General features: G+C 41.0%; 1 protein-coding gene across 15 annotated transcripts in view; it reads left to right on the top strand.

Moving 5' to 3' along the window:
• The first annotated feature begins 14,521 nt into the window (after positions 1 to 14,521).
• REPS1 (RALBP1 associated Eps domain containing 1) overlaps positions 14,522 to 16,418 on the top strand; it is a 64,978-nt gene continuing 63,081 nt past the window's right edge. For 5 of the 15 annotated variants that reach the window (XM_071433976.1, XM_071434015.1, XM_071433971.1 and 2 more), the window contains exon 1: positions 14,525 to 14,936. In XM_071433976.1, coding sequence (XP_071290077.1) covers positions 14,784 to 14,936 — 153 coding nt within the window. In that variant the 5' untranslated portion in view covers positions 14,525 to 14,783. Of the gene's footprint in view, positions 14,937 to 16,418 lie in introns of all 15 variants that reach the window. The other 10 variants (XM_071434033.1, XM_071433986.1, XM_071433924.1 and 7 more) reach the window with 5 other exon arrangements.

The following is a 16,418-nucleotide window of genomic DNA, read 5'->3' as shown; positions in this document are numbered from 1 at the left end:
TTCCCCATGCCTTCAATGACAGCTTTGAACAGCACAGAAGGTCCAAACAGAAACAGAACTAGGAGTGCACTAGTAATTAGTAACCTCTCTTGGTTATGACTATAAGTTACTACCAGCTTTACCTCTTTGTCTCCTTCTACCTTTTAGCTGTTCATTGATTCTGAATGGAATCTGAATAGCTTCTGGCCCCATGAAAAATTAGCTTTATAAAAGTACTTAATGTTTACAGTAAACATGTGGTAAACATATTTGTTGTTACAGTTTTGTCCAGAGACAGGTGTGTAACACCATTAGGGCCAAGCCTGAAAAATGTAGGGGAAAGTTACAATGTCATTTGCTAGGTAATCGCCATTTATATTGTTTTCTAGCATATATTAACTAGACAGTCTCACTTTACTAGTATATGTTGATAACCCATGCTGTTCTTGTTTTAATAATGTTCTTTTTAATTTTTGTTGTATTATATGTTCTTATGTGTAGGCAGGCATATGCATCACATGTGCACACACAGTATTTTCTGTCAAGATCCTCCCCAGCTAAAAACTGTTAGGACTGACACCATGATTGCAGATTTCACTGTTAGATGAGATCATCTTAACAGCCTTCTTACATAATCCAGGTCTTACTTTCATCTTACAACACATTTTTGTTTGACGTGTTGATGTAGTAGGAACATCAATTCCTGCAGCATGTGCCTGTGTCCCATCCCCTTGCTTTAACACCAGTAACTTGTACCTGTTCAAAGTGCCAGATTCTTCTTACTGTCTCCAAAGGTGGGTGGAAACTGTGGTGCTGTGATTCAAACAGGAGTGTGTGAATGTGTCTTGTCTTAGCTCAGCTCCATCAGGTGAGGGGGGTGTGCCATCAACCTGCCCTGAGTCTCTTCTCACCATGGCTGTATAGCACACATTGCACGGGTGTGCTGCAGGGTTGTGACTCAAAAGCCACATCAGCCCAGGCTAAAACAGGTCTTAAAATTCTTCATATGATTTGAAGATTTCCAGTGGTAGAGGTTCTACTACATCCCTTATTCCTGTGGACTTTGTAACCCCACAGAAAATGTAAGATATCTGTTTCCAGAACATGACAGGGTCCTTGGGTACAATGAGAAATTAAAATTCAAGTCAATGCTGTTATAGAAAGCTGAGGGGAATAAGTAATATTCAGAGAGTATGGATATTAGGGGCAGTCAGAAGAATGGCTGTATTTTTTGAGACAAGCCAATCAATGAGGAAAACAGCACTCCATATCCAAAGCATCTTGATAGTTTTTGATCCAATCATTGTCTTCCTTGACCACTCTCTCTGTCTTAAGTCAGCAGTTGTTTCAAGGGAGAAAATAATTTAACAAAAATGAAAAGCATTGTGATGCTCTGGAAAACTTTCCATGAATTTGTATGTAGAGCCACATTTAAAAATAGTAATTGTACGGGCTCTTAGCTTTACTTTTCCTATAATGACCAAAAAAGACCAAACCAAAAGACAACAATAGAAAAAAACCCCAACACTCTCTTTTTTACTCTCTGTGAGTTGAAAAAGTAACTTAGCAAAACATAAATAATTCTTTTAATGTAAAAGCAAATAAGCCAGACCAGCCTCAGAGCAAGAGAGACTACAAATACAAACACAGTGACTGCTGACACTGTTGGTTCTTGAATGAGCACTTCAGTTGAGGTAGATGGAATGATTCACTTAAGCTCACTGATGTCTGTTCTGGAGAGAGGAGTTATTTCAGGAATGGCTTCAGTGCGTCACAGCCTTCTTGTTACTCACTAGGTGCCTCGAACAATATAATGGTTCTGCTTCCTAAATTTAGCATGTAAACCTTTACTATGGTGGAATAGAAAACAGGAGTATTTAAAATCTTGAAGTTAATCACTGAAATTACTTGTTCCACCCCTAAGCCAAGAGTAAACCTCTGCAAGAAATGACAGAAAGATGCTGTATCAATACAAGCTAAAAAACAGGGCCCATAACATTAGTTATACAGCAAACCACTTGTCTGGGAGCAGCTACTTGAAAACTGTAAGGTTGAACCCAAAGCCTTTCTCGACAGGTACAAAGTCAAAATTAGTCAGGGGGTGATGCTTTTGTGCACGAACGGATGTGAAGTAAAGAGGATGTGCATTAATATTTTGGGAGAGCAGTGCATCAAATAGTGTTTGGAGACAGTTTACAAAGAGAAAAAAAAAGTATAAATAGCTGATTTTATGTACTGTGTGTTAGATTGTTCTTTGTTATAAGAGCTGAATGTTTGAGAGAGACCTACATGAAGACTAAATACTTTCTCATATTCCTGATATCAAAAAATCTGGCAAGGAAACAGCAGCACATCTCCTGGTCTCCAGACAGCATGGGAACAGCTGAATCATTCAGACCCTCTGTCTTCTTGTTTGGTATGCATCATAAAAAAAAAATCACCTCTCTTTCTCCTTTCCCTCTACATATATACATACACATACTGATATTTTGGGGAGTTTTTCAGAAAACCAAAAATACAGGCTTTCCTAAAAGATGTCAAATAATGGCAGCAGGGATGACAGTTACATTATTATGCAATTATTATTCACATTCATATCAAATACAGTTGTAGATGTAATATCTTTATTTATTGGTTTCCTATAAATTTCCTTCCTAAAGCTCAGGCATTTATCATGAGTCATGACAGAAGTGTATCAAACCTTTTCCTGAAGGAAATCTTATTAAAATGGAACTGTGGATTTGCATTTGTCAGAATGCATTTATTTAGCATATGTAATTGTGTCATGGCAAAAGTCATCACAGTAGGTTTTTTTAATTGGTGAAATGTCAAGACCTGCTGACCATGGAATCATGGTTCACAGAAGTTTACAGTTGGCTAAAAACAGGGAAGAAAACTTTCTTTATTGCTGGATTCATGACAGTTAATGATCACTTAATTCAAGATTCTTGTTCATAAGCATTTTTAAGGATCAATTTTATCTGTAATTTTGCTTATCTGCATTCCAAGTTCTTAGGTGAAAAACAGTGCTTATGGTGCAAATCACACCATTTGAATCTGATAATATTGGCAATTGCACTGAGTTTATATTATATTTTTAAGTCACATACAGAAACACTTTATTGTTTCCTGCATATGGGGAAGTGTATTTTTTTAGGGTAAGATCTGTATATAAACTGCCTTTTAGGAATTCTTTTCTAGCTTTAAGATACAAAGCCAGCACTGAAATCCAAGTGAGGTTCAAATTCATGTGTCATCAAATTTTATTAATTTCACTGGCCCTGCAGCCACAAGTCATTTGATCCTAAATAATTTGATTTCCTGCTGTGTGAAACTGCAGGAGGGAACAACGATCAGACTCCCAGCATAGCTTAACGTGGAGCACTGGCAGTGGTCTTGCACATTGACCTAATAGCCTAGGAAAATTTCTGTGATGATGAAGAAGGTTGATCTGTGTGTTGATTTCAGAGACGAGATAAATATCTACTATGTGCTAAGTACTATGAGAATATCAAATTAATTTGCACTTTTATCTATGCCACATGGTTTGATTACAAATGGGATGATTTTGTTCTGCATCTAACACCTAAGTTTTATGAATTTTTCATCTGCAAAGTGAATTGCAATTCTATATCCCAAGCTTCTTGGATAAGTCTTACCCTTTCTTATTTTCCTTGAGGAAATTATGTCCAAGGATCTCTGACATGTAGCAGAAGCTTAGATTTAAAAATACAATTAAGAAAATATATGACCATCCTTTTGTTTGGTTTATAGTTATCCTATGTGATTGTGTTACATGTACATGAATAATATTTGCCTCTGAAGGTATTGTGATGTCATATTTTGAAGCCAATATTATTTGTTCTCTGTCACACAAATAACACAGATCCCACTTCCTTTATGTTTACTGAAAGAAGCACAAAAGCTGTCTTGCATACAGGCAAGTGTTTTCTCTGTGAACCATTACAGAAACTTCTCAATGCACTTCCTCTGAATCCAAGCTTTCCTTAAGCAAGTTTACACCAACCTCTTACAGTTTCCTGCCTCAGTTTTTCACAATGCATCATTCAAAAAAGCAAGGGTTTGCCACTTGGAGTGCATCATCACTATGCAGTGTATTAGGAACCAGCATGTTACTCCACTGTAAACAGTTAATCTCCTTTTTGACTTTAATGGAGTCTTGTAAAACAATATTAGATGACATGAAAGTGGCTTCTGTTGATCTGTGAATTTGGCAGAAATGATGAGGGTGAGGAGGAGGCTGATGATTCCAGAATTTGTGTATCTATTGCTGCTCTAAAATCCAGAATTAACTGTAATTACAGTGCTAACAGGAAACAGAAATTGGAGGGGTAGGTTTTTTTTCCTTCAAACAATCAATTATATCACAGAGCAAGCAAAGTAAGTCAGTGTTAACTAGTAATTAATTAAGAGTGTTAAAAAATACAAAAGGCTCTGTATTAACCACATGCATATAGCAAATAGTCATCAATAAAGACTTGGTATGTTGGTTAACTGGTTACTACAGATCAAAATGTTTCCATCACAGAGGCAAGCAGAAGGCTTGAGAGTAGTATCTCACACCAGAAGAAATGAAGGCGTTGTTTTGTTTACTCACTTTCTTAGGAATACATATCCTTTATTCCATTACTGGGAAATAGAGCTTGTGTATGTTCCCAAGTTAAAACTGACTGCAAGGGCTATTTTTCTCACGGGTCAGATGTGAGGAAACAGAACCATTTCACTTCCTTCATAATCTCTATATAAAGAGAAGAGGAAAAGGGGACCAGACCTATTGTTCTTACAGTTTCCTGCATCCTTTTCCACTATGCCTCATTCAAAAAAGCAGTGGTTTGCCACTTTGAGTGCATCATCTCGATTTAGTGTATTTGGATATCTAATAATATATATGTGTTTTTTCCAGTACATTGACAACATCGGACAATATTTATTGATAAAAAGGTTGTATGTTCTGAGTTTGTGGGAGGGGGTTCCATGTAAAGTATTGTAGCTCTGCATTAAAAGTGTTCTCTTTCTTTCAAGTTAAAAAGATCAAACTACACAAATAAATAATCTGACCAAAAATCTCAATAAACTGTTTTTGGGTTTCCTTTTCTCAGCTGTTTTTCCTAAGTCTTCAGTCAATTGAGGGGCTAGAGTACTATGGTCAAATATAAACAAGAGAAAGGTTTTGAGTTATAGCATCATAGAAGCATTTAGGTTGAAAAAGACCTGTAAGTTCATCAAGTCCATCATTACAAAACACATTTGGTGCACTCTTGGCCACCCTAGTCCCAGTCCTTTTTACCAGGGCTGCAACAACTCTTATTGAAATGGACTGGGGAGTGGAACAAGAAATTTCTGTTCTCACTCTGTAGATGAGCTGTAGATGGAGATGTGGGGAAACAAGCATGAGCCCACTGTGTGCTCCTGGCAAGCCCTGCTTTGCTCTCCAGTGCTATTCCTGCTATCTCTACAACATCCTCTACAAATGAACTGCAGGGATTGTGCCTGAGGCTTGCCCTCACTGTCTCTCAGCCATGTGGAAGACACCTATAAAAAGAAGCACTACCCAGACATTTCCCATTAAGAAACCTCCTAGTACATCAGTCCATGGGTCAGGAGAGGACAAGGAGGCTGAGATAGTCTGCAACCTTTTGGTTCCTGTTCAGACTAAGAGATCTAGACTGTTACCTTAGCCAGGTAGCAACAGTGCTTAAGTTCTTGCAAAGAATCAGCATTGCCTTTTATCACAGCTGGTTTTTGATCTACTGGGGAGTACAGAAGAGATAAGAATTCAGGACACAGCCCTTCAGTCAGAGAGGTGACTGTACATTCTAATAGCTTCCTGATTTAATTATTTTCTGTAAGAGTATCAAAACTGCACTTAGCCTAAAAGAAAAGGCACATGGGAAGAGTAATGATGCAAAGTGCTGCTTTTCTTCACCTTTTATTTCATATTCCAGCATAAGAGAGATATGTGCTTCATGCACTCAAGAGTATTCTCTCTCCTCTGTCAAAGACACAAATTCTGGAAAATTACTTTGGTGGAAAGCACACACAAGTTGACAGTTCAATGAAAAAATGCATGGATAGCAAAAGATGCAATAATCTCTCTGTATTTATGCACATACATCCATTCCATCCTGCCAGTCTGTAACACATCCATTTTATGATTAATTTAAAGAACTGTAAAATCTGAACTTTTTTTTTTCCTAAAGGAACAGGGAAAAATAAAGTACTTGGCAATGATTCCACTTAGAAAGTTGTAGCTCTATGTAGGCTTAGGCCAAATTGTACCAAATATAGCCCTGCTAAAATGACTGGAACAGAACATGATGTTTCAAAAGTAAAGAGATTGCATTTATTTAGAACACTTGAATGCGTGTTAATTAAGTGTATTTCCACTCTGCTCAAATCATGGGTTTAATTCAAATAACTTTTATTGATTTTACATTACAGGACTGTCATTAGCATTTGCTAACTGAGTCAAGTTTCAATGGTAATAGCTTTTCTTCAGGAATTATTTATACACTGACAGGAATACTACATCCTTCTTCTCTGACATCTTGAGAGTCTCGATGTAAACAGAAGTTTCAGTTCTGTGTTTATTTTACGTATCTTACTGTCAAATTCAAAAAATGGGGTCTGTGAATGGTTTCTGTAAATAGAAATGGTAATACAATGAAAATGCTACTGTATTTTGAAATCAAGTATACTGAAGTAAGTACAAATTATGCTCCTCAATGGGATGGAATTATCCTAGATTTTATAAGAATACACATGAGCTGGGGATGTGTAGGTGAGGTCAACGATCAAAGGAGATGGGGATTTGGCTGTGGGGGTCTGGGTCAGCTGCTGGAAGGGCCAACCTTGTCCCAAGGGAGCTGCCTTCATCCCAGGCTCTGCTGCAGTCCCCCTGCATTGCTGCCCTGTGTGTCCCTGGCTGGGGGCTGCTGGTGCAGAGCACACAGTCCTGCCCACTGCCCAGGCTGGGGAGGCAGCGTGGGGCTTTTGCCAGCAAAGGTGGCCACTGCCTGTCTTGTGATCATGCATGGATCCCAGCTTCCCTTGCTAACCCCTTACAATAAATGTGGATAAAGAGATGCAGTTGGAAATAGATCTTCAAAATAAGTCAAGATGTTCAGAAGGGAAAAAAGAGAAAAAACATAAGACAAGGGAGAGAAAAAATCACATAAAAATTAGAAAGTGTGAAGATATGAGAGTCTGTAAAACATATTAAAGCAAAGCTATATATAGAGAGGAAGACCTTTAATTATCAGACTCCTTCCTAGAGCCACCACAGATGGAGCTCACAGCATCTTAATATCCCTCCTATACCTGACTGAAACATCAGAGAAATGTCACAACAGTGTTGTTTTTAAAAAATTAAGCATATTTGAAAGTACATGGGGGTGGTTTTGCTCTAGAGGAATTTAAGAAATAAACTAGATTATAGCTATCTTAAAAAAATATAAGACACAGAGTGGATTTTATATTTTATTTATCTTAACATACAAAGAACATCACTGTGGACAAAAAAAAAGAGAATTAATTAAAATCCTTGGGGAACTGATATTAATGGAAAACAGCTAAAAGAACAGGCTGAGTCAAATTCTGACCAACAGGGAGAATTGCTCTGTGAAATAGCAAACCCATGAATCCAGAATAGAGAAGGTACCAAAGCACAAGGAACAGGCAAGCTGGAATACAAACCCTATGACAATCAATATTGTGCTGTCTGTGAGGGAAAAATATGCAGAAGGAAAGGTTAAAGGGGGAAATTAAAAATCTTGCATAACTGATTATAACTGAAAACTATTTAGGTAAAAAATAGTAAGATGGAAACTAAACTGTAAGTGAAGTAATGAAACTGTAAGAAAAAGGACAGATGCATTTATATATACAGCTAAAAGCAGGGAATATAAAAAGAAGAGAGGGTTGAGTATGTGTGTAATATGGGAGAGATGTGAAATTCTGCTTTCAGCACTTCTTCCCACCTCATAACCAATTTCTGACAAATTCAGTAATGTGCCAGAAGTTTCCTGAAGTAGCTATTAACAACCCTCCCAGATGGAGATCATTATTCAGTGGAATAATGAGGAATAATCAGGAAGGAATAATGAGGAATAATCCCATCAGGAAAGGATAACATCCTGTTTCATCATCAAGTTACACTGCTTCACAATTAGGGAGCAAGAGGAAAGAGTGAAAGGTAGGAGAACAATGAGAACAGCTCAAGAATCCAGGGTGACACAAGCTGAATAAATAAAGGTAATGGAGGTTAAGACTGTTTTCAGACTAGTTGGGACTTCAGTAATGAAAATTCTAGAGCTTCAAAAAAAACCCAAAAAACACTGAAGGACTACGGAGGTATTCCAAATAATTTTTAAAAAGTACTTTGCATATAGCCTTGTATATATATATATATATATATATATATATATATATATATATGTATGTATGTATGTATATATATGCCTTCAAGGCAGTTGCTATCAATATATAAATAATTATATTAATAAAAATGTCTGTTAGTGTCAAAAAGTACAAAGAAAAGTTAATCTCATTCCTCTTGACTCCAGAAAATTATAGAGAATATATTTATGAAAGAGGATGTAGACATTTTTATGAATAAACTGTAAATAAATATGGCAGCAAGACCAGATGAATTTACAGTTAAATACTGTAAGGATCTAAAGGAATTTTAATTTCAGTAAGAGACTTATTTGATAGTATCATGCAAGCAAGAGACATTATTTTCTTCTGGAAGAAACAAGGATAGTTTTAAAATCTAAAGAGAGGTGGTATTCAATCAGCTGCTCAGGCAGGTAAATACAAAAATAATCACTCTGCCTTCAACATATTCTGTAAAGGAATGCCTCTCTGAAAACTACCAAACACATGTAGGTCTGGTGGGGTAAGGGTAGGGGGCTCACCACCTTTTGACATGCAGAGATGAAATCTCCTGTAGAAATCTGCCAAAATCATAAGGAGTAAAAGTTGCTCTTTTCCAGTATCTTTCATTTGACTGCTTTAACTGAAACCCTTTCCTTTAAAGGCTTTCTTTTGACTGCTGTCTCTTTTCAATCACGTGAAGTATTTGGGTGAAAGAGAAAAGAATTCAGTTTTTTAAATATGGGCAACTTTTACAAGGACCCTGATAGACACATACAAATTAAATGTTTAAAGGAGAGACTGGGGAAAACTGGTGCAGTAGTGAATGATATGGAAAGGACACTATTCATTCTGTACTAAGGAAGTTTAGATAGTAGATGTCTTCAGCCAGGATCCCATGCATATTCCAGCACTGACACAACACTCTAGGGAGGCTGCTGAAAAAGAAGTTATTACTTTCCCTTCTAGGATGTGCCTGCACACTCACTTTGGTGAGTAACCACATTGCTTTAGATCCAATGTTCATGTGACGAATGCTCCTTGCAAAGGTGCTCTCCTTGTATAGAAGGAAAAGAACAAAAGCCCTATTGTTGTTACTGTCTGCTACCTGGCTCTCTGTGGAAAGGATTTTTACATTCACCATGGAAAAATCTCATAGCCTTAAATGTAGGATGCCCTTTTGATGGAGAAACAATCCCAACAGGACTGCTAGAACTAGTAGGTTCTTTGAAATATGGATGCCATTTCATAGAAAGAGAAAACAGCACATGATGAAACCAATGTTTTTCAAAATTGCAAAAATGTAGGGTTGGAAAGAGGTTGTAAAGTGTAACAGAACATACATGCAGAAATTTACTAAAGTATGGGTACAATGTCTGAAAATGTCTATATTCCTACTAAAATGTTGCTTCTATAAAAAGGAAATACATATGCTTTTAGAAAAGCAGAAAAGGAACTTCTTTTATTTGTAATTGTTAACACTGTCCTCAAAATCTTCTTCTGTGTGGAATAAAGTACCTTTTTTCCAAAGGTATCTTCTTTTTTGAAAAAAATCAGGCAGTAACAACAAAACAGTTCTTAAGTCTGCAGTAAATATTTTTTAAACATCTCCCATTCATTTCGAGACCTCATCTACTTGTCTTTACACTAAAGAATCAGGATGGAACAAGTTCCCCGAACTCCTGATGAGATGCAAGTAAAGGGAGTATATTGACAGAGATTGTAAAACCTGCTCCACGGCATTATGTATGTGGAAGAATTTAGAAAGGCAATGACAAATAACCTCAGGGCCATTTTTCTAAACTTGGAGAACCAGATGCAAAATGGAAACTGGACCTGAATACATACTTTATAAGGCTGAAAGTTATTTGAAGGCATTTTAATTAAAAAAAAATAATCTGAGCATATATCTTACTTCAGTGCAAATCAGGTGGTACGTGAGACCCACTAACTGTAATGAGAACATCAAAAGCAGGTAGACTGTAGACATGGCACACCCCTATCACCTGATGAGCACCAGGCCCTGCATCTGTTTATGAGCTGTATTTATTTTTAGAAATTAGTCTCAACATGTGTAACAGCTAGTTTGCAGAAACCAATAGTAAGTTCACAGCTGATAAAAGACACTGAAACCAGTTTTAAGTGGTATTGCCCTTAAACAAAATAAATTTCCTTTTAGTTTTTACTACTAATGAATGTACATAGTTCTGGTCACATATCAAATTTTTAAAGTATGTATTTTCTAAGAATAATGTATTATTGATGTATCATTTACGTCTGACTCTAAGAGTTATGGGCAGCAAACCAACCTTGCACTTCAATCCCCTTGGGTCACTGGACTTGGCCTTTCAGTGACAATGATGATTTTCTCTAATTCTGATCTCTTAAAGGATGAATCCTTTGATATCAATATATGTAACAGACAGCTAACAGCTTCTTCACAGAAAATAAAATACAGTAAAATTAGGCACCACATGGAGAATAGTTAAACTCTTAGCTATTCAGAACTCTGAATTCTAAGAAAGTACATTAAAAAGAGAAGAATAGGTGCAATAAATAAAAATCCAGGCCAAAAGGTTCTTTTCTTGTTCTGTTAAAACAGAAATCAAGATACTCAAATCAAGTGTTTCATGTACTGAAGGTTTAATCTACTGTATCAAAAGTGTATCACTAATGATACATTTTGGTGGGTATTTCACCATAAACCTTCTTTGTGTATCTAATATGAGCTCTGGAGAATGCTGTGATACAAATCTTTCCAAATCAAAAGACCTTAACATCTAAATTGTTTGGGTCAGTTCCACTGGCAAGTGCCAGTACAGAGAAGTTACTCACTTCTTACTAATATGCATGAATACTATTTTCCTCAGTTCATCCTGTAGCAAAAAGAATATTCTCCAGACAAACAAAATGAATTACCATTGAGAAGCCACTGAAAAGATTTAATTATTTATCTCAATAGATGCTAAGTCTGGCATGAGGAGCACCAGTAAAGTTCTGAACAGAAAATCCCTCCTCGGGCTGGAGATTTTCAGGGCTGATCAGGAGAAGGAAGGACGATCCCATAGTCAAACACAGAAACCTTGTAGTGAGACTCTCTGAGGCAAAAATGCTTTGTCCTCATGTAGATCTTTGGAAGTAGAAATTAATTTGCTACACATCGTGTAATTTTTATTATTTCTGCTCAGTCTTTGAACTGGCACAAAGCAAGTAAGTAGATTTATGGTACAGGAGTTGGAAATGAGACCCAACAACCTGATTCCCAAACTATCTACCTAAACAGCTTCAGAGAGATGCTGTACCACAGGGAAAAGCATTAATCTTTCCAGTAAGCAATGACGTGACATTTCCACATGACATAGAATGGATTTAGTGAAATGTACAGTTATTGAACACACTTGAGAACTGTTTGATATGTGGGATTAGTCCCTGCCGGGGAACTTCCTCCTTGTATTAGTGTTTGTGTCTTGTACAGACTGCTGCAGCCACGTGATCCCCATTAATGTATAAAGAGACTTCTTGCTGCAAAGATGCAAATAATAAAATAGCAACTCAATTAAATTAATAAAATGTCCAGATTACTCACTAAAAATAATAAGGTGTCTAGATTACTCTTACAAATAAACCTCAAAATAATTTTGACAATAAAAGTATTTTGGGGTCCTCACATTAACTTATAAGTAAAGATATATGCATATATTAATGTTTCAAACTCCAATGCCTGAACTAACACACTATCACTGTAAGAAGCAAAGGCACTTGGAACCCAAACACTTATTGCTAAGTGATTTTAAAACCTCTTCTACTCGTGCCTCTGTGTAACTAATAGAATCACAATATGCAATTGAGCCATGGAGGGGGATCACAATCATCTTACTTGCAGAGATACTGATGTGACGATAGTTCCAAGTAAGTGACTGATCATGCTACATTGGCCTTAAGTCTATAAAATCATAATAATTAGATATAATATTAAAAACAAAAAAAAAAGTTGTTGCTTTAATATAGGCTATTTTGAGGAATTTTAACTGAGAACATGATCAATGTGTTTGGTTTCAACATTAGTGTCATTGGAGTTGACAAACTCCAAAAGTTTGATAATGGTAGATTTCTGGGAAGAACCTTTTGTCTATTATTTTAACTATAAGCTAACATATCTGTGATTTTCAGAAACTTTAGTTAGCAGAAAACTTTAGTTAACTGTGTATTTCAAATAGCAAGAAAAATGAATGTCTACTTTAAGTTCAAAGTGTAACTATCTTAAGAGGCAGAAAGGATGAAGTGCTTAAGGGAAATAGAGCAGTCAGCAACAGCAATCTGGAAAGAGAAACATTGGACGGGTTATGAAGGAAGGTGAAGTGGAAAAAGAAAAGAAACATAAATTAAGAATGACAGAAATATATGAAGTAGTGGATTGCCAGCTCAGCAGGATTTAAATCAGACAGGTAGTCAAAAGGTCAGGCAGGAGACCATGGCATTTGTTACACGCCCTCCAGAAGCCAAAGTAGCTTGGAGGCAATTTTGTTAGCGTACTGCAGGAAAAGCATTGATCTACCAGGGGCACTTAATTTCATCTTTCTAGTATCTGAAGGGAGCCTACAAGAAAGATGGAGAGTGACTATTTACAAGGGCATATAGTGACAGGACAAGGGGGAATGGCTTCAAGCTGAAAGAAAGTAGGTTTAGATAAGATATAAGGAAGAAATTCTTCACTGTGGGGGGCAGTGAGGCACTGAAAAAGATCACTCAGAAAAGCTGTGGACGCCCCATCCGTGGAAATGGTCACGGCCAGGTTGGATAGGGCTTTGAGCAACCTGGTTTAGTGGAGAATGTCTCTGGTCATAGCAGGAAGGGTAGAACTACATGATCTTTAATGTTCCTTCCAACCCAAACCATTCTATGATTCTACCCATGGAAATACACAGAAGCTCAGAAAACATATCCGAGAGACACACAGAGCAAGAGCTCTTGATGTGGAGATAGGTGAGCCCTTGCCTATTCTTCCTTGCAAGGCTGATGTATGGGGCTATTATCCAGGCCACTTATTGTGTGCTATGTGGTGTTGACGAATACTGTAGTAATGGTGGAAAGAGGAAGCATAGAGGAGGTCAACCACTAATAGTTAGGCCTATATGGCATAATAGGCTGTCCTTCACCAGTCACCAGCAGAACCTGCACTGGGGATGATGCCAAGTGCCCCAAGCCCCACAGAAGTGATTATTCTCCTGTGCTCAGCACTGGTGATGATGCTATACTTTGAGTCCTGTGTCCAGGTTCTAGGTCCTTCAATTCAGGACAGACACTGAGGTGCTGGAGCCAGTCCAGAGATGGGCATGTGGAGCAGCTGAGGGAGCTGGGGGTATTCAGCCTGGAGAAGGCTCTGGGGAGACTTTATCACTCTCTTCAACTCCCTGAAGGAAGGGTGTAGGCAGGCGTGGGTCATCTCTTCTCCCAAGCAACCAGCCATAGGACAAGAGAACATTGTTTCAAGCGGCACCAGCGAAAGTTCAGGACAGACATTAGGAGGAATTTCTCTACAGGAGTGATTAGACATTGGAATGGGCTGCCCGTGGAGGTGGTGGCATCACTGTCCCTGGAGGTATGTAAGGAAAGCCTGGACATGGCACTGAGTGCCATGGCCTAGTTGACATGGTGGTGTTCAGTCATAGGTTGCACTCGATGATCTCGTCTTTTCCAAACGAGTTGTTTCTGTCATTCTGTGAACGCAGGCTCGGGAAGCCGCTCGCACTGCCTCAGCCTCTCACACGACTCACTAAGCCGGGACAGCCGGGACGGTCGCGCAGCTGATCATCCCCAGATTCATTGGGCAGCTTCCCCGGGGGCCTGTGCAGTCCCGGCCGAGCCAGAGCGGGACACGGCCCCGCACCGGGCTCCGAGCGCCCCGCCGAGCTCGGGCCCGGGGGCCTCCCCCGCGCCGCCACACCCACAGGGGGCGCTGCGGCGCACGGCCGGCCCGGGGCCCACGGACTACCACTGCTACTGCTGCCGCTGCCCCCCCGCCCCCAGGGCGCCGCAGATGGCGCCGGCACCGCGGGGCAGGGCGGGGGCAGAGGGGAGCGCCGCTGGGCCTTCTCCCCGCTAGCCCCGCCCCTGGGCCCGGCGCTTCCGCCTCCGCCGCCGCCGCCGCCGGCGCGGAGGGGGCGGGTTGCCCGCGGCGCTGGGCGCTCCCCACGCCTCCCTTTCCGGGCGGCGGCGCGCGCAGGCGCGGGGGAGGCGCGCAGGCGCGCGGCCGCGTGGGTGGGCGGGCGGCCGGCGGGGGGAAGGTGCAAGCAGCCGCCCGCGCGCGGCCGCCGGCGGCGCGTGTGTCCCGTCTGTGCCCCCCCCACAGCCACCGCCGCCTGCCCCCGGCCCCGCCGCCGGATGCGGATGGTCCGCGGCGCTAAAAGATGGAGGGGATGACGCTGAGCGAGGCGGAGCAGCGCTACTACTGCGACCTCTTCTCCTACTGCGACACCGAGAGTACCAAGAAGGTGGCGTCCAACGGGCGCGTCCTGGAGCTCTTCCGCGCCGCGCAGCTGCCCAACGACGTGGTCATGCAGGTACGGCCGCCGCCGCCGCGCCCCCGGGGGTCGGCGGGCCTGGGCACCGCCCCGTCGAGCCGAGATGGCCCCGGCCCGGCCCTGCTCTTCCCCTCCGCCCGGCCCGCGCCCCCTGCCCGCCCCGCAGCCCTTGGGCGGGGGGCGTCCCGCCCGCGGGGACTCGGGGATCACAGAATCTTTGGGGTTGGGAGGGACCTGTGGAGATCATCTCGTCCAACCCCCTGCCGAAGCAGGGTCATCTAGAGCAGGTGGCACAGGAACGCGTCCAGGTGGGGTTTGGGTGTCTCCAGAGAGACTCCGCGACCTCCCTGGGCAGCCTGTTCAGTGCTCGGTGTAAGGAGGCTCTGCCTCGTGTAGAGATGAAACTTACTGTGATTTAGTTTATGGCCATTGCTCTTCATCCTGTCGCTGGACACCACTGGAAAGAGCCTGGCACCATCCTCTTTGAGGTATTTATGTGCATTAATGAGATCCTTTCTCAGTCTTCTCTAGACTAAACAGGCCCAGCTCCGTCGGTCTGTCCTGATAAGAGAGCTCCAGAGCCTGATCACATTTGTGTCCCTCCACTGGACTCTCTTAGCTCCTTGTCATTCTTGTACCGAGGAGCCCAGGACTGGACACAGTAGGATGGAGCTGTTGTGTGACCAGCTGCGAGGGAAGGGCACAGAGCACAGCGAGTTGTGCAGCCTGTGCCAGCCCCCTCTCCCCTTATGCACCTCTGCCAGCAGGGCTGGGAAGGGGCTGGTGATGTCTCTGCTGGCAGCGTCCAGCAACTGGTAGGAAAATATTCCATACCGACAGAGGCCATCCACAGTGTGAGAACTGTAGAGTGTAAAACTGAGGTTGAGTGAGATTGTCCCCATGATCCGCTGATGAAGAACAGCATAGAAGGAAATCTGGTTTTGTGTCGTTGGGAGCTACTGGTACTGGTCCACTTTACCTAAACCACGCAGTCTTTTTTGGACATCACTTGCTGGCAAGTATTAACTTACCTGTAGTCAGCCAAATGTTTCTAATAACAAAAAATGTGGTGTTAAGGCTGATGCGGGCCCATACTTGCAGTATGTATGTGCACAGTTTTAGCACTTCCTTGGCCAGGCTATGTCCAAGACGTGTAGCAGTGTTGCGGAACCACCTGCGCAGAAAAGGGCGAGTCTGCTTTGGTGTGCATATGTGATTAGTTGAGGAACGTATTCCCAGTGAACCATTCTTATGAGCAGCTATTTGTAATAATTTGCTGCTCTTGCAGTTCCCTCTGTCATTGTTAGTGCTTTAAAGTTTACATAGTCTTTTAAGCTGCTGTGGGTAAAGCGGTATTTAGAAAGCCATGCCGCCTTTTATGCGGTTTCATCCTCAGCCTAGTGAGATAAGCAGCCCTTTTAACAAAGTATTAAACTCACTGTTGCTAGAAGCACAAATTGCAGGATACTGAAATTCAGTGCCAGGAGAACACTTACTGACTAGAGTTACTTGTTGGTGTGT

This window comes from Agelaius tricolor, unplaced genomic scaffold (assembly GCF_023055355.1).
Source record: "Agelaius tricolor isolate 1412-34295 unplaced genomic scaffold, bAgeTri1.0.p SCAF_1, whole genome shotgun sequence".
Classification (NCBI taxonomy): Eukaryota; Metazoa; Chordata; class Aves; order Passeriformes; family Icteridae; genus Agelaius; species Agelaius tricolor.
Note: the sequence above shows the minus strand (reverse complement) of the source record. Positions and strands in the feature narration are given on the sequence as shown.